General features: G+C 35.0%; 1 protein-coding gene across 4 annotated transcripts in view; it reads left to right on the forward strand.

Moving 5' to 3' along the window:
* GALNT13 (polypeptide N-acetylgalactosaminyltransferase 13) overlaps nucleotides 1-18,599 on the forward strand; it is a 555,198-nt gene extending 536,599 nt beyond the window's left edge. For 2 of the 4 annotated variants that reach the window (XM_040475110.1, XM_040475109.1), the window contains exons 12-14: nucleotides 5,027-5,161; nucleotides 9,413-9,442; nucleotides 13,677-14,477. In XM_040475110.1, the coding sequence (XP_040331044.1) occupies nucleotides 5,027-5,161; nucleotides 9,413-9,442; nucleotides 13,677-13,862 (351 nt within the window). In that variant the 3' untranslated portion in view covers nucleotides 13,863-14,477. Of the gene's footprint in view, nucleotides 1-5,026; nucleotides 5,162-9,412; nucleotides 9,443-13,676; nucleotides 14,478-17,752 lie in introns of those variants that run through there. The other 2 variants (XM_040475113.1, XM_040475112.1) reach the window with 2 other exon arrangements.
* The last annotated feature ends 575 nt before the right edge of the window (nucleotides 18,600-19,174 follow it).

A 19,174-nucleotide genomic window follows, 5' to 3' on the forward strand; every position in this document is an offset into this window, starting at 1 on the left:
GGGGGAGGACCCAAATAGATAAAATCATGAATGAAAATGGGATTATTACAACCAATCCCTCGGAAATACAATTATCAGGGAATACTATGAAAAATTACATGCCAACAAACTGGACAACCTGGAAGAAATGGACAAATTCCTAAGCACCCACCCACTTCCAAAACTCAAAAAGGAAGAAATAGAAAACTTCAACAGACCCAAAACCAGTGAAGAAATTGAATCAGTTATCAAAAATCTCCCAACAAATAGGAGTCCAGGACCAGATGGCTTCCCTGGGGAATTCTACCAGACATTTAAAGCAGTGATAATACCTATCCTTCTCAAGCTGTTCCAAAAAATAGAAAGAGAAGGAAAACTTCCAGACTCATTCTATGAAGACAGCATTACTTTGATTCCCAAACCAGACAGAGAGCCAGCAAAACAAAGAGAACTACAGGCCAATATCCCTGATGAATATGGATGCAAAAATTCTCAACAAGATACTAGCAAATAGAATTCAACAGCATATAAAAACAATTCTTCACCATGATCAAGTGGGATTCATTCCTGGGCTGCAGGGCTGGTTCAACATTCGCAAATCAATGTGATACATCACATTAATAAGAGAAAAGAACCATATGATCCTGTCAATCGATGCAGAAAAAGCATTTGATAAAATTCAGCCTTTGTTAATAGAAACCCTCGAGAAAGTCGGGATAGAAGGAACATACTTAAACATCATAAAGCCGTTTATGAAAAGCCCACAGCTAATATCATCCTCAATGGATGCTTTCCTCGAGATCAGGACCACAACAGGGATGTCCACTCTCACTGCTGTTGTTTAACATAGTGTTGGAAGTGCTAGCATCAGCAATCAGACAACAAAAGGAAATTAAAGGCATCAAAATTGGCAAAGATGAAGTCAGGCTTTCACTTTTTGCAGATGACATGATATTGTACATGGAACACCCAATAGACTCCACCAAAAGTCTACTAGAACTGATACATGAATTCAGTAAAGTCACAGGATACAAAATTAATGTACAGAAATCAGTTTCATTTTCATACACTAATAATGAAGCAACAGAAAGACAAGCAAACTGATTCCATTCACGATTGCACCAAGAAGCATAAATACGTAGGAATAAACCTAACCGAAGATGCAAAGGACCTGTATGCTGAAAACTATAGAAAGCTTATGAAGGAAATTGAAGAAGATACAAAGAAATGGAAAAACATTCTGTGCTCAATGATTAGAAGAATAAATATTATTAAAATGTCAATACTACTCAAAGCAATCTACACATTCAATGCAATCCCAATCAAAATTGCACCAGCATTCTTCTCGAAGCTAGAACAAGCAATCCTAAAATTTGTATGGAACCACAAAAGACCCCGAACAGCCAAAATAATATTGAAGAAGACCAAAGCAGGAGGCATTACAATTCCAGACTTTAGCCTCTACTACAAAGCTGTAATCATCAAGACAGCATGCTATTGGCACAAAAACAGACACATAGACCAATGGAACAGGAGAGAGACTGCAGCATTGGACCCACAAATGTATAGTCAACTAATCTTTGACAAAGCAGGAAATAATATCCAATGGAAAACAGTCTCTTTAACAAATGGTGCTGGGAGAACTGGACAGCAACATGCAGAAGAATGACCTAGTCCACTTTCTTACACCATTTACAAAAATAAACTCAAAATGGATAAAGGACCTGAATGTGAGACAGGAAACCATCAAAACCCTAGAGGAGAAAGCAGGCAAAAACCTCTCTGACCTCAGCTGCAGCAATTTCTTACTTGACCCATCTCCAAAGGCAAGGGAATTAAAAGCAAAAATGAACTATTGGGACCTGATGAAGATAAAAAGCTTCTGCACTGCAAGGAAACAATCAACAAAACTAAAAGGCAACTGACACAATGGGAGAAGATATTTGCAAATTACATATCAGACAAAGGGCTAGTATCCAAAATCTATAAAGAACTCACCAAACTCTACACCCAAAAAACAAATAATCCAGTGAATAAATGGGCAGAAAACATGAATAGACGCTTCTCTAAAGAAAACATCCAGATAGCCAACAGGCACATGAAAAGATGCTCAACGTCACTCCTCATCAGGGAAATAAAAACCAAAACCACACTGAGATATTGCCTCACACGAGTCAGACAGAGTTGCTGAAATGAACAAGTCAGGAGACTATAGATGGTGGAGAGGATGTGGAGAAACGGGAACCCTCTTGCACTGTTGGTGAGAATGCAAACTGGTGCAGCCACTCTGGAAAACAGTGTGGAGGTTCCTCAAAAAATTTAAAAAATAGATCTACCCTATGACCCAGGAATAGCGCTGCTAGGAATTTACCCAAGGGATACAAGAGTGCTGATGCATAGGGCACTTGTACCCCAATGTTTATAGCAGCACTTTCAACAATAGCCAAATTGTGGAAAGAGCCTAAGTGTCCATCAACTGATGAATGGATAAAAAAAAATTGTGGTTTATATACACAATGGAATACTACTTGGCAACGAGAAAGAATGAAATATGGCCTTTTGTACTAATGTGGATGGAACTGGAGAGTGTTATGCTAAGTGAAATAAGTCATACAGAGAAAGACAGATACCATATGTTTTCACTCTTATGTGGCTCCTGAGAAACGTAACAGAAGACCATGGAGATGGGACAGGGGAAAAAAAAAAGTTAGGGAGGGAGGCAAACCATAAGAGACTCTTAAAAACTGAGAATAAACAGACAGTAGATGGGAGGTGCGAGGGAGGGAAAAGTGGGTGATGGGCATTGAAGAGGGGACCTGTTGGGATGAGCACTGGAGGTTGTATGGAAACCAATTTGACAATAAATTTCATATTAAAAAAAAAAGTCCATCCTTCCATTTACCATTGTGTAATAAAGTATGCTACTTACTTCAAGAAAAAAAATAGTAATCAAGCATAAAAATGAGATTCTCAGGTATGAAAAATAAATTAATCATATTAATTATTAGGATTTGTGAACAAATTAATGCCAGAAAATAAAGCATTACATACAGTTTTTTTAGGAAAAAATTATCTGTGGACTAAGCATTTTAACATCAGTTAATTTTTTTTCAAGTGCAAAGGCCAAAGAAACATAATTTCAGGTACTATATGTATATAGACTCAGAATATATTCTACAAATATATCTTTATTGAGTATAAATCACTTAAGATAGCTACTGATTGAATTAAAATTAGTAATCAAGGAAAAAAGAATGTGGTAAAGTTTCAAAACTGTTATAAGAGACCTGAGGAAAAATCATTTTCAGGCTGTGATTATATTCCTCAAACAAAATTAATGGCAAATGTGAATGCTTTGGTGTTTCCGTTTACACTGGCATCTGTATACAACTAAAAGAAAATACTTCAATGTGGAAAATTATACTTCACATTAAAACAAAAGATAAAAGAAATTTCTCCAGAAATTTCCCTCCTTCAAATCAAGGTCTTCTACTAAATTCAGCTATTAAATATGTTTGTATTAAATTGAATATTGTATTAATAAATACCATGTTTGGAAAGGATATAGTACTCATGTTTGATAGGTATTTCTTTTATTCTCTTGGTTACTCATAATTCCCATTAAAAGTGTGAGCATTAAAAAGTACAAAAGATAGGAAATTTTTTTCTGAGTGCCATACATCAAATCTATATTTTACATAGTTTAATTAAATGAATTTCATATACTTCTCAAGGTTTTATACTGTTGAGTAGAATGTACAACTTTTGTGAAGAATATCCTTATCATTGACTTTGCATTCTCCTCTTACCACTTGTGATTTTCAGAGAAGTCCTGAGTTTCGGTGCTGAAGAGGCCAACCCCTTCAAGACTAACTTGTTTAGCTTACAGGCCAGGGCTCCAGCGTGTAAAATTGATTTCTAGAGCTGACTTCCTCCAATTTTATCAGACCGCATTGGAAAACTAAAAGATCCTCATATAATCTTCCTTATTATATTCCCTCTTGACATTGCAAAGAAAAAAATACCCACAAAACACTGAACCATGCTTATCATAGCTAACAGAAGAAAATAACTTTTATAATTTAGGTACTTACTAACTCATGAACCTTCAATTATCAATGTTATAAATAAATTATTCATACCAGGAATTTTAAAAAAAGAGATTCTTATAGTATCAGTTTAAATTAGCTAACAATGAATCCACAATCCACCTTGACATTTGTTGGATATTTTGAGAATTGTAGCCAAGCCCAGCTATAACCGTATAAGATAAGCAGAGAGCCTACCTTTAATGAGCTCTCTGGAGAAGCTAATTCTACAACCTTTGGAAACACACTGACAATATTTAATAAAATTTACATGATGTACCTATGGAAAGAAAGATTTAAACGTCTTTATGAAAGACATCATGAGCGGGGCGCCTGGGTGGCGCAGTCGGTTAAGCGTCCGACTTCAGCCAGGTCACGATCTCGCGGTCCGGGAGTTCGAGCCCCGCGTCAGGCTCTGGGCTGATGGCTCGGAGCCTGGAGCCTGTTTCCGATTCTGTGTCTCCCTCTCTCTCTCTGCCCCTCCCCCGTTCATGCTCTGTCTCTCTCTGTCCCAAAAATAAATAAACGTTGAAAAAAAAAATTAAAAAAAAAAAAGAAAGACATCATGAGCTCTAGAGCTGGGGTTGTATGGTGGTGAGAATAAGGAGTGCCCTTTGTTGAGCCCCATATGGTTAACAAAGTTTGTTTTATTGAACCGGTTGTATGATATATGAGACAAGTATAGTGCAGGAAATGTGGTGCCACCAAATAATAAGTATTTACTATTTTAGTTTATTAAACTGAGGCCTCACAAAAACTTTATGAAACAGATGACACTGCCTTATTTTGCAGTTCAGGGAAAGGACTCAGAGGTCAACTAGCTTTCTCAAGATCACACGGCAGACACTATTTGAAAACACAAGTTGATATCAATGCTTCCACAGAGAAATCTGCTATATTGTGGGGTTTCTTTTTGTTTTTAAGAAGATTATTTTATTAGCTGAATTTTATATTCCCAGGTGTTTTCTTATACTGCTGACAAAGAAATCCGAACTGATGATTTGTGCTTGGATGTGTCTAGACTCAGCGGACCTGTAATCATGTTAAAATGCCACCACATGAGAGGAAATCAGTTATGGGAATATGATGCGGAGGTACAGTATTTTCTTCAATTTACTTATCATTTAGTGCTTAAACTCATTTATAGATTTCAAATACATTTAAATGCTAAGCTACTTTTTCTGCATTGGAAGAACTGTATTTTCAAGCATGCACGCCTCTATCTGATAGCATGAGGATGGTATAGCATATAAATAGGTTTTTGCCAAACTAGCCCACTAGTGTAAAACACGAATAAGGAAAGTAAATTCATTTTTATGTGCTTAAAACGTGTTATCACATGTACATGCTTCATATAAGTTAGGCAAGCGGCCAGCTACACTTAGGTGAGAGGTATATATGAAGATGTGCATTACAGGACAATATCAACAATATTTTCAAATTTTAAATTTTACAGCTTCCCAACTTAAAGGAAAAAAGAAAAAAAGCTGATAAGATTAGCAAGAATGCTCTTTATAATGGTAAATACTTTGCAAAATTCGATAACCTAATTAGGTACATAATCAGCCAAGCAGCATTTCCTCAATGTAGTACATCTTTCTGATAGAAGAGAGGGAGAGAAAACAATAAAATTACTGTTGGGAATTTATAGCCAGGCTGTGTGTAAAAACCAGATCAACCATCAGATGGAGCTAATAAAAAAGAAATATTTTCTTCTCCATAAGGAAGTTGCCTTGAAACAGCTCCGTTCCTTTCCACTCCCTTTGCTTAACAAAATGAATTGGGTCATCCGTGTTACATTTTCCTCATTAAATGGTTGGTGACTTAAAATAAGAACTATTCTTGCAAGATAAATAATGCACTAGAGGTAAACAAATTTCACAAATGCACTGTTTTACCTAAGCCTAAAATACTCTGCAAGTGTAACATTTTAGAAACCAATCTATAGTCGTTGGTATTATTGATATTGTAATAATGTCTTCTTTTAAAAAACTTTTTGAATGTCCTTCCAATTTGCATGATGTTGTAGTTTCTTAGCAGGAAAACTTACTGAATTTTTATGTAATTTGAAATTGATTATGTAGGGTTAAAATTTGGCTCCAAAATTTATATAATCAAGCTCTTTGGACATAAAATATTCTTCTTCTGTGATATAATTAAGGGCAAACATCCTGAATCATTCCGATAATGCACCAGTGCGTTCTATTCAGACTCGTCTTCTCTGTACCTTGTTCACCTTTGTCTGACCCCCATTTTTTCTCTTGAGCTATCATCATCACCACCCTTTATATTAAGACTGCAGAAGATACTTCCTTTAATAATACATGGGGGTAAACCTGGACCCTTGGCTCTCTCCTTCTGTACAGTACAGATAAATGTACAGATAAAGGAGAAATCCTACAACTAGCATTTTTTTTAAATAAAACTTTATGTTGCTGTTGCTCTTTAGTTTTTGCAATGAACCCAGAACTTTATTGGCCTGGTGTTAAAAATTAAGAAATCTAGAATATATATTTATAAGGAAAGGAGAAGGAGTATATGTACTTTTGATAAGGTAAAGCAGTGTTGAATTTCAGAGTACCACTTTTAATCTTCAAACTTTCCTTATTTTTTGAGTGGGCAATGGCTACTATGGTCATAACTCAGATTCTTTAATTTCTGAAATAACTATATTATTGGTACTTAGGTGTATATTTTGTTTACGTTTTTATCAGCCAGCAGTAAGACTGTTGAATACTAAGGGATTTTGAAAGAAAAGAGAAAAAAAATAGATTGCTTCACCTAAGAAAATAAATAGTTTTTGTAAATTTACTATTTTGGATGACTAGTAGTTAGCTACTGTAGTATTTTTATAGCATTGGAATATTTTGTGTCCTGTAAACTTCATTTCTGGAACACACATAAAAAAAGCTTATAATATTCCATAAATATTGAGAAATGTTTAGGTTTTAAAAGATCTGATCATAGTAATAATTATATAACATACTTTACCCTCGTATGTTTGTTTTTAAAATTAAATCGTGATGTTCAACTTGTCTAAAATTAATATTTAAGTCCTAGTATAGATTTTTTGCCAAATTTATGAGTGCATAAATCATACTGTGGAGAGGTCATAAGAGAATAGAATAATTGTAGGAATAATGAATCACCTTTCTGGAATTTTCAGCTTTGAAATAAGACTGATTTCATTTGTAAAAAAGTCAGAAGAATAGAGACTTTTTTTAAAAAGAAATTTAAATCTAATACTTAGTCTACAGAACAGTCCCAACTCCTACCACTCAAAGTGTGATTCTCAGACTAGGAACATCACCTGGGAACTTTTTGGAAATTTGGAATTTTACAAGACTATATCGGAGTCTGCATCTTAACAAATCCCCAAGTCATTTACATACATATTAAAGTTTGAGAAGGTCTAGACAGTGGCCAAACATCTACTTATCTTCCTTAGTCTTTTTATAAACTGTTGGAATTATTGCAAAGTTAAGAAAAGGCATAAATATACTTTGGAAAATGACAGGCCTTCAGGAGAGATGGGGGAGGGATAGGGAGTAAAGGGTGAGAGGTGCTGGGAAAGAGGAGTCATTGCCAAGTAGTGCTGGTCTTCTGGCATCCACCCTGTGGGAAGTAGAAAGTGGTACTTGCTGCTTCTTTAATTCAGTTATTTATCTACTGCTATCAAAGGCAAAATTAGTTTTCTTTGAGGAACCTGAGGGTGGTATACTATCAAAGCAGAATAAAGTGGAGTTCACAGGATTACAAGAGCTGAAACTTTTCTTAAAGTTCTCTTCGTTCAGCCTTTATCAGGCAGGAAGTAAGCACAAAGATCACACTGCCAGCGATGGGGGCAGAAATGTCATTCTAATATAGTAATTGAAGAAAGCTAGTGACTGGTACAACCGCAAATCTCACAGTGTGTACAACTGAAACATTCCATCACCTCATCTCCCATAGCACTTTCAATTTTAGAAAAGTCATTAATAGGAGAATTAGAAAATCCAGAGAAAAATTCAAACAGTATCATAAAGCCTCAAAACATGGAGCCTCTCCAGTTTGTTTGCTTCTTGGGTGAGTGAAGGAAAAGCGAAGAGAACGAAATTTAGAGTGTCTATAACTTCATCTGTTTTCTCAAAAAATTCTAATAGTAGTCCTGTAAGATATTATTATTATTTGTATTCTTTATATTAGTAAATGTAAGCTTACAGTGTTAAAACAGTTTCTCTAGGTTTTAGACCCCAGGTTTCTGGCACCGAATCCAGCAATTTTTCCACTACCCTACATTGCCTTTTGAGGTCATTGAAAAACTAGAAACAATTTGATGCTTTTAATGATGGTGATCTGATAAGCTAAACGTGTATTATTATAAATGAAAGGGATTAAATACCATCAATTATCAATTGGTTAAATAAAATTTACCAATTTTACTCACATAGAATTTCTCCTTTCCTTAATATTTGGAAAGATGTTCTGCAATAGACTATTTAGACGAACAGTCATAAAACCACTTTGTCAGTATGGTCTAATTGCTTACGAACTTTATACATATTCATAATTTAATATCTAATTGGTTCTCTTTTTATTTGAGTGAAACTAAGCACATGTTGGCAACAGATACATGTCTTTGGCCAACTTTAATTTGAAACATAGAATTTTTCACTTTCTTAATATTTTTTTTAATACAGCCATGAATTTAATTCGGTATCACTTTATACCTGGCTAAACATGTTCAGTTTGGGGGCAACTGAGCATCACCAACAAAACTACAAGATCCTCACCTGGTTTATAACCTCTTAAATCAATTACCCGAACACTATGGTGCTATGAAAGCAACTGCCACAGAATTAGAACAAAAAAAAAAAAAAAATCTAAATTTCATCGCACTGAAACATTTTAAAAATTATTTTTATAAAGTTGTCATCCATCAATTCTATTCTACTTAGATTTCCTTATATTCAATTTGAACATTGCAGTTGTGTTCCAATGCATTTGAAATTTACATTTTCTGACAATAAGCGCATATAATCACATTTCTTTTTGAACATTCAAGCAGCTATATACAGTGTAAGAATCTAATTTTAGGACAGAGCACTTATGCTCAACAAACACTACGCAACAAAGAAAAAAATAAGGGAGCAAAATATGATGCTAAAAATAAGTCTTGTTTTTCATGTGACTGAGCAAGTTGACTGAAAAAATGAATTCAATATCCATCTGCATCAAATGTTTCCCAGAGTCACAAGATAAGGGATTTTTTTCAGTAGGTAAAATATGTTGGACTGATATTTACTGAAATCACAGAAGCTTATATTTAGACTTTACCTAACACCTCCTCCTTTTACCTTCATCAGAAAGCAGGTAAATGGCAATATAATTTCAAGGTAAGTAATCTATAATGGCAACCCATCCATTTCCCTGTGTAGCACTCCTAATAAAAACAGTGACTCAATTTACCTTTAGAAGGCTGTGTATATCTGACTAGTGTTACCTTTCCACATTCCCATTGACCCATAGCTGTGGTTTCTTATGTAGACTCAATTAGTGAATAGGAATTTCAATAGTTTAGTATTGTAATTTTAGTTCTTGTTTCTGAAACATTTACACTCATTTTTTTTAGAATACTCATATTCTGTTCTAATGAAACACAGTTCACCATGTCAGATCATACTTAATATTTTGAATAACAACTTCATTATATATTACTCTTTAAATAATTATTATTTCATACTTTATCAATAGGGGAAATCTTACTGCCTTTGCTATTGAATATAACATTGTTTTTGCTTATTATATATAACAATCGAGTTTCATTTTAAATTTTTAACTTTCTAAACTAAATTTTAGTAAGGAATCTTTTAAACTGAAGCCTGTATGATTGATTGGTTCTTTAACCGACCAGGCAGTCACTTCTATTCATTCATTAAATTATCAAGTTTTTCACTTAGTGCTTTCTAATAAAGAAGATGCAAAAGTATGACCTAATTTTATAATTCTTACTTTGTCATTAAACTCGTTTTCTTAGTCTGAGGTCACTTGGCTTTCAATAGTAATTATCTTTTCAAAAGGGTAGATTTAGGGATACTCCATGCATGACACATCCTGTCTTAGATAGCAAAACATATGTATATGTTTAAAGACAGGAATTATTTTCTTATACATCTTTAAATAGTATAATTCAAATTTTGTAAATCCCAGAAAATACTAATGTTTTATACTTCAAAGGAAAATAATTAAGTAAGGTTATAAACAAAAACCAATCCTGGCTTAGGGTTCATCTTACCTTGTTTTCCAGCCAATATTTTATTTATTTTTTTTTCAACGTTTTATTTATTTTTGGGACAGAGAGAGACAGAGCATGAACGGGGGAGGGGCAGAGAGAGAGGGAGACACAGAATCGGAAACAGGCTGCAGGCTCTGAGCCATCAGCCCAGAGCCTGACGCGGGGCTCGAACTCCCGGACCGCGAGATCGTGACCTGGCTGAAGTCGGACGCTTAACCGACTGCGCCACCCAGGCGCCCCCAGCCAATATTTTAAATAAAGCAATAGGAAAAGATATTCGGCAGTATGCTTCATGTCAGCCTGTATGTCACATTACCTTCAAAACTGAATTAACATGACAGTCCTCCAAAGTTGTGAGAGGCATTTGCAACAAGTACGATAAGGGCTGATATGCTTAATAAAGAGTATTTCATAGAAAATAAAAAGTAGGGGCGCCTGGGTGGCTCAGTTAGTTAAGTGACCGGCTTTGGCTCAGGTCATGATCTTGCAGTTTGTGAGTTCAAGGCCCGCGTTGGGCTCTGTGCTGACAGCTCAGAGCCTGGAGCCTGTTTCGGATTCTGTGTCTCCCCCCGTCTCTACCCCTCTCCTGCTCATGCTCTGTGTGTCTCTGTCTCTCAATAATAAATAAACGTTTTAAAAAAAAAAAGAAAAGAAAAAGTATACCTAATATAAAACTATGCAAGGTCTTGAATAATCAGCACAGGAGAAATATTTAAATTAACTTTCTCTTTCATTGTCATTGGCTATTTAGAACTATCGGAAATACATAAATAAAAAAATCATTTCACATGTGTTCTTATATTTATTTCTCTATCCTCTGTCGAGAAATGTTTTTAATGGAACACACAACACTGGTGTAGATGTAGTAAGACTGACACCCATGCAGTATCCTAGCATATAATAAGCATGAGAAATGTTAGCTGCTACTGCTATTATTACAAAACCAGTATCGTAGATTTTTTTTAAACTTTGCTAGTATGTGTTAAAAGGTTCATACCTTTTGATCTTGTGATTTCACTTCAAGTATAATTTCTAAATAAGTGACTATACATGTGGAGAGAGATGTTCAGAGGTGTTTATGATAGCATTATTTATAATAGCTCCAAATTGGAAAGATACTCCCCTAAATGGAAAAGGGAAAGGATTTTTGGCAAATCTACTTTGTAGAAATTGTGTAATTCTTATGTTTTTAGATTATTTGAATACAGAATAAGAAAGACCACGATAAAGTGGAAGGATGTTTCATTGGATGAATATAAATTTGCATAATATGAGCACTAAAAATAACTAGAAAACACATAAAATATTAATAATTGAGAAACACTGAGAAAAAATAAGTAAACTACACTTATTTTTCAAACAAATTAAAACTCAATGTTTTTGTGGGTTTATTTATTTATTTATTTTTTTAAATTTTTTTTTTCAACGTTTATTTATTTTTGGGACAGAGAGAGACAGAGCATGAACGGGGGAGGGGCAGAGAGAGAGGGAAACACAGAATCGGAAACAGGCTCCAGGCTCTGAGCCATCAGCCCAGAGCCCGACGCGGGGCTCGAACTCCCGGACCGCGAGATCGTGACCTGGCTGAAGTCGGACGCTTAACCGACTGCGCCACCCAGGCGCCCCTTTGTGGTTTTTTTTTAAATAAAAAATACTTTTTGTCCCAATGGGATTATTTGAGATTTCTAATTTTTCTTCTGGCTTAATGGCTTTAAAAAAATTTTTAACATTTATTCATTATTGTGTGATAGAGACAGAGCATGAGCAGGGGAGGGGCAGAGGAGGGGGAAACACAGAATCCGAAGCAGGCTCCAGGCTCTGAGCTATCAGCACAGAGTCCAACGCAGGGCTCGAACTCACAAACCATGAGATCATGACCTGAGCTGAAGTCGGAGTCCCAACTGACTGAGCCACTCAGGCACCCCCTTATTGGCTTTTCAGAAGTACCAGGAGTGAAAGTTCTTTGAATGTTTTTCATGGTCACTCATGTGATAAACACTTTAGGGGAAATATTATAATAGTATTTTTTATGGAAAATTTTATACTGTATTTATGCTCTGGAGTTATATTTCCTGAGAATAGGTAAAGCAAGTTTTGTTTTGTTTGGATTCAAGGAAAACTTTATAATTCATTTTTCACTTTAATAAAAGATGAAATTCACAATCACTAACACTAAAGTCTTTGATGTTAACATGACATTTACCAAGAAAAATTTATTATGAAAAGAAACATCACTGAAGATAGAGGATTATCAAGTTTAGGAATTTTCAACAGTATAGATAGGAAATTCAAGTTTGGCTATATATATATATATATATATATATATATATATATAATCTTAAATATAAATTATATATATGACAATATATATAATATATGCATGTTATCCTTTGTAGATTTATAAATCATTTGTCTACAATTTTACTATAGACACTAAGTCCTTGAAATAGAAAATCCAATGATTTGTGTCCATTAAGCAGCAAGAGATGTAGTTTAATTTTAACAGAATTTATTTTCTGCATTGGCCTTTCATAAGTGTTTCAATCAGAACTTATGAAGAGCCTCCTGTGGGCAGGCACTAGGCTTGATGTATATAGTTATAGTTCCTGGCCTTCCTGCAGCTAATGCTCCTGAGGAGGAAATAGATCGAAAACAAGAAACAAATTACAAATTGTGTTTGGAGAATTAGGTCAAATTAAGAGCCCAAGTGGAGCTGACCTTTTCTTTTTCCTCTCTTCATTAACTTTCTAATTGACATTTAGATGAATTCGGCAATGCATATGTGCAACACTTTTAACACAGGTCAGCTGCATGAAAACATGGTGGAAACAATTTGAGTACCATACTGTACAAAGTAAAGCAAAGCATTAAATCAATATATTCTCCCCTGGATTCTTCCCTGGCATCTGTTCAAGTTTAGGGCAAAGGAGTGAGGAACTCACAAACCATAACTGAAAAAACTCTGGGTATTCAACAAGTTTGAATATCTACTCACAAAATAACCCACTTAGCACTATAAAAAAATATTTTTATCACTAGAGTGAACATTGAGAATATACCTTTTCTGTCCAAAATAACCTTTTGCTCAAAATGTTTCAACATCTGATCTCAGGCTCTGCTCCATCTTCCCAGTCTTATCTTCATTTGCTCCTACTTAATACAGTTGATACTAAAGTCATCTAAAAGGATGTGGCTCTTAGCTCCATGGATGCAATTATTATGACGTGTGCCTTCCATCCTTACCCAGTAGAAATTGTATGTTGCCAAGAATGATTGATTTATTACTGCCTTTGTACTTGATTTTGTCATTATTCATTATTTTCTTTGTCAAACAGACCCACACTCTTCTTCACATAATCACCCAGTCCTGTCTCTCAGTAAGCAAAGTAGCTGATGGCTCCCAGAAGCCCACTGTGGAAACATGTAATGATAGCCCTTTGCAAAAATGGCTACTAAGAAACTACACAAGAATGGAAGTTTTTAGAAATATTTTTGAGAATCCTACTGATTACATTCTCTAATAAGTCTTGTAAATTTGTTTTGCAGACTGTTAAATTTATTTTACTATTTTTGTTATGTTCTGTTATTGAAATCTAGAAATTCTTTAAAATGTACTTAAGAAAAATCTTTATGTGCTATTTCTCCATGGAGTTACTTTTCTGTCTTTTACTTTTAGCTGCTTATTAATTTGGAGGCTGACTATATTAAGAAGTGTTTGGTCAATTATTAATAGACATTTTCCAGTTTTTACTTTATTTCAAATATTTATATATGCATAAATATAATTAATGGTATACATTATGACATATTAGCTTTCTTAGGCTAACTATAGTCATGTTTATATAATAGATTTTGCATTAGAGCTAAAAATAATCAATTAAAAAAAACATAGCCAAAACTATGGATTGTTTTGGGGACATTAAAATTAATTAATCTGGTTATTTTTTTATTCAGATACTTCCATTGTGTGCAGATTTAGGGTAGTTTTTCTAGAATTTATTATTTTAACCTGAAGCTTTAAGGAAATGCATTTTTGAAAACTAAAATGTAATTTTCAGTAAGTTTATAACATAAATTATATCTAAGATTTTCTTTGTGGTTGGCTAAGTGATACAATAAAAGATTTTTAAAAATTATACCTTTTATCACCTGTGTGATTTGTGAATATCTTCTCAGTAAGCAATGAAAAGAATCGTTATTCAGTTTAAGTCAAAAAACCAGTATGGAATTCTTATCAAGAGTGCAAATAAGAACATGTCCTAGTTCTTGATCTTAAGGGGATTATCGTCCTGTAAATAAAGGACATTACATTGTGCAATAGCTTCCTAGGAGAACACATGGGAAGTTAGGGCATTATTCTGGTTCGAATGAACCAGTTCAAGTTGTTAGAAGACACAATGGAGCTTGGAATGCTCAGTGACAAAGCTGAATGGGGTATGGACACGAGTGAAGACAAGGGGCATTATTTACATCAGAACTACATTCGAGACGTGTTAGAAAGCTGGGAAAGTTTGGACGTTTTGCACAGAGAACTTGTGTACAAGGTAATTTACATATATTATCTTAGTTTGTTTTCAAAGCCTACCTGGCAGTGTAATGCCCCAAAGGGGTCTTCTTAGAGTTAACTAGACACTTAGTGTCCCAAGTTTATTTACATAATTCTAGGGCAGAAACCACGACTTGCTTCTGTCAGCAGACCCTGCAGCAGTTCATCTAGCCTTAGGGGAGCTAGCTCTTCAACAGGTGACAGCCCTCTGTGAAGGGATGAGAGCCATATCAGGGTGGTGTGGCAACCACCCTTGAAGCACTGAACACGTATGTATGTAACCACTCCATAGGCCCAGCTCTGAGGAACCCAAAAGAGTATGCAAAACTACAAGCCTTGGTGCTTCGAGATGCCCAGGATTTGGTTTCCTATCAGGTGTTTATAATGCGGCGTATCAGATACAGATGCAATTTATCATTCAGAGGTTATTTTTAATGTTGCCTAGAAACATGTTAACATTGTTACCCTTATCAGATCACTAAGGGGGATCACAGTTATATAGTTGAATGAAGGTTAAATTTGTTAAGCAGATGGGAAAAGAGCATTTTTAAATACTTACATGTATAGTTAAGCATTTTCTGATAAAGAATCAGGTCCTCAGAATGATTTGGCGGCTTGCCCAAGTGTTCATGGCTGGTAACTGGGGCAACAGGAATTCAAACTGAGGTCTACCTGACCCTAAAAGGTCTGGTCTTTCTACTGCACTACATTAAAAAGGAGAGGTTTTTGGTGAGTTCCTTGTTATCTTTACAGTGGTGGCTTTTGACTATTAATGAATTCCTTCAAAGAAAATACTTTTTAGGAAAATATACTAATATTGTGTAAATTATCACTATGTACTTGATAAGCTGATCCTTAAAGTCACATTTAAAAAAAAGATCTAATGGAAGCAATCAAGGCTAAATTGCTTTTTTTCAAAGAGGACATGTATATACGAAGGACCTCAGGTAAGTAACAAAAATAAAGAATATTTTGTTGATTTTAATGAAAATTTTCTAGAAAAAATGTTTTGTTTTTCAAGTTGGTTGCTGGTTCAGTTAGCCAACAGCATAATTTCTAGCATCATAAGCCATCTTCTGGCATCATCATCCATCTTCTTGCCTATATTTTGCCACTTCATTTTCTCTGTCTTTTTAGTATAAATAGCTTGATTTCATGTATTGAAAGAGCAACAAAGGCCTCAATCTTGAAATCTTCTTCACGTTTAATAGCCTTGTGCTTTTAATTTCCTGCTTGTTGTCTATTAAGCATCCCCCACAAGCCTATTTTCCATCCCATCTCTTCTCAGGACAGTGCAGTCCAGGGTATTTGCAGTCCTAATCCAAACAAATTACAACTGTCCAGGCAGTGTTTCTCCACCATTTTTATTTCATGCCTCCTGTTTCTTTTGAGAGAGAGGGTGTGTATGCACACAGGGGAATGGACAGAGAGAATCTTAGGCAGCACAGACCCCTATGCAGCTAAATCTCAGAACTGTGAGATCATGACCTGAGCCAAAATCAAGAACTGGGTGCTGAATTGACTGAGCCACCCAGGTGCTCCCTCCACATTTTTAAAATCCAACTTTCAGTGTAATATCAAGATCCACCCCCCACTTCCCCCAAAAAGACTTGTCGACCTTTAATTTTGGTATTTGCAACAAAAGTATAATGTGTGCTTTTTTCAAGATATACCGGCAAATCACCTGCCATATGTTCAAACACTTTTCTTCAGGTTGGGAGTTTTTCCATATAAGAGGATTCTAGGCATTGCCCATGAAACTGAGCAGAAATTTATATAATTTATGTGCATAAGTCAATATGCATAAAACATGTGGATTTAAAATGTATGTTTGAAAAGCTTAAAAGTATGATTTCAAAATATAAATGTGAACTTGGGGCTCCTGGGTGGCTCAGTTGGTTAAGCATCCAACTCTTGTTTTGGCTCAGGTCATGATCTCATGGTTCCTGAGTTTGAGCCCTGCACCAGGCTCTGTGCTGACAGCGCAGGGCATGCTTGGATTCTCTCTCTCTGTCCCTCTTTCTTTCTCTCCCTGTCCCTCTCCTGCTCATGTTCTCTTTCTTTCTCGCTCTCTCAAAATAAATAAAACTTTAAAAAATTATATCAATGTGAACTCAAAAGACAAAATATGTGATGACTGGTTCACATGGTACAATTACTGAAATTACATTTCAGCATTTGGGTACTGAGAGGATGCTTATTAATGAAAATCATTATTATGCAGAAAGTAAAATATAGATAGAAGATTTTAAAATATAGGACCATAACATCCCTTTTTATATTTGGCACTGACATTTTTAATATGCTTAAAAATGAAAACCAAAATATGGTGAGCATACTATCAAGTTCTTTGTTGCTATGATAATCATTCTTCTACACTGAATGTCTCATAGCCACAGATACTATGGTGTGTTTAGTATTTTGAAATGGGAACATCTCTAGCAGTTTTGTTCATTTGGGTCACAGCTGTGACATCTCTTTGCATGTTTACCAAATGGTTACTGAAGAACACACGCCTAAGAAAACGAAGGCTTTGTGAAAGCATGTTAATATTTGCAGCCCTCAAGTGAACTCAGAGCTCACAAATGGGCTTTTTGCAAAGGAGCCTGAATTCTTGGCAATGCATGATAAAGGTCAGCCAATTTCCTTAACCATCTGCAGATAAAGGTGCATTAGACAATGATGAAACTGTAACACTAAAAGTTATATAATAATTCAGAGCCACATGCACAGTTTGATTCACAAACATATAGATCACTGGGTTTACAGTAAAAAAATAAGGGATTTTTAAAAGAGATTTAATCTGATGAGCTAGTGAAGTTCAAGATAAAATAGGTTGCACTGATTATTGGTTATCTTTTACAGAGACTCACCTTGAGGCATGTTAACAGTAACCAATGCCTCGATGAACCTTCCGAAGAAGACAAAATGGTGCCTACCATGCAGGACTGTAGTGGAAGCAGATCCCAACAATGGCTGCTAAGAAACATGACCTTGGGGGCATGAAGATCGTTTCCCCAAAGCCGTGGAAGTGTCTACACTTTTGTTTTTCCATTATTTCAATTAGGGAAAAATATTAACTTTGCTGAGTGGGAAGTTTTAAAATCCTTTTAGTATTCTAAAATACAGTTGTTTATAATTCATTTTTAGGAATGTTTGCTTATTTCCCTACTAAAATTTGTATCTGATCAAAGAAGCACATAAAATACATAAATAACAGCAAACTGTTATTAAACATCAGAACAACTTGAAAAAGAAATTGTGTTTGCTTTAAAAAGAAATCTTTACTGCCCTGATCTCACAAGATTAGTCAGGGGCTTGTTTTAATTTTGTTCTTGTCCTAGTGATTGAAAGAGAAACAATGTAAATGCCTTATGAAATATCTTCATTAGGATAGATTATCAAATGTTTTTAAAACTCACTCGGTTTCTAATGGACCTTCATGGAAACATTTGAATTTCTGTGTCAACAAGGCCACGAATTATTTCTGAGCAGTGAATTCATCGTACAAAATAAGTTTCAATTTTGTAGGAAAAAATTAAATTGGGTATTGACTTCTCACAGAGTCCTCATAAAAGCATCACAGTTACACAGAATAGAGGAGAGTTTGAAAGTTCAATTTAAAGGGCATGAAATCAGAAGAAACTAGTTAGGCCTTGAGGGGGGCAAGGTGAAGCTAAGGTGAAAAAAAAATAAATCATTTTAAAAGATATTCTGTTTGGGTTGCAATCACTCCTAACATAGTTTGAGCATAACCATCATCTTGGTCCCAGAGTTGATGCCAGAAACTCAATTCCTAACCACTGCCTCTGTGTCGCATAAACTACATAAACCCTTTTCACTCTAGAGCATGACTTGTCTCTTAGGCTATACAGAATTGTAGGGAAGGGTAGAGTATTATCCATAATTTTTAATTCTATTGCATTTAAAAAGATTCTAGTTAGGTCACTATTACCACTTTAACTTCATGTTTTAAAAAACAATGCAGTACTATCAGAATTTCATTGCCATGCAACACTACCTAAGGTTTTCATCATCAGGGGAATGAACTCAATAAACATCCATTAAACTTTTCTTCTAATTAAACTGCTTAAAGTCATTTGCCATAAACTGTAGTTCAAGAGCACAATCATAACTAGGCTAGCTTCACATGTTCTTTTTCCATCTTAAAACTCTTTCTGTTCAAAATCCATGAGTAGAAGACATGAAAAGGGAGGGAAATCTGAGATTTGTGCCAGTAAGTTTTAGTATCTGATACCATTTAAAATGCCCGTAGAGTTGCTCAAC

Source organism: Herpailurus yagouaroundi, unplaced genomic scaffold, assembly GCF_014898765.1.
Source record: "Herpailurus yagouaroundi ecotype Mexico unplaced genomic scaffold, PumYag 140, whole genome shotgun sequence".
NCBI lineage: Eukaryota > Metazoa > Chordata > Mammalia > Carnivora > Felidae > Herpailurus > Herpailurus yagouaroundi.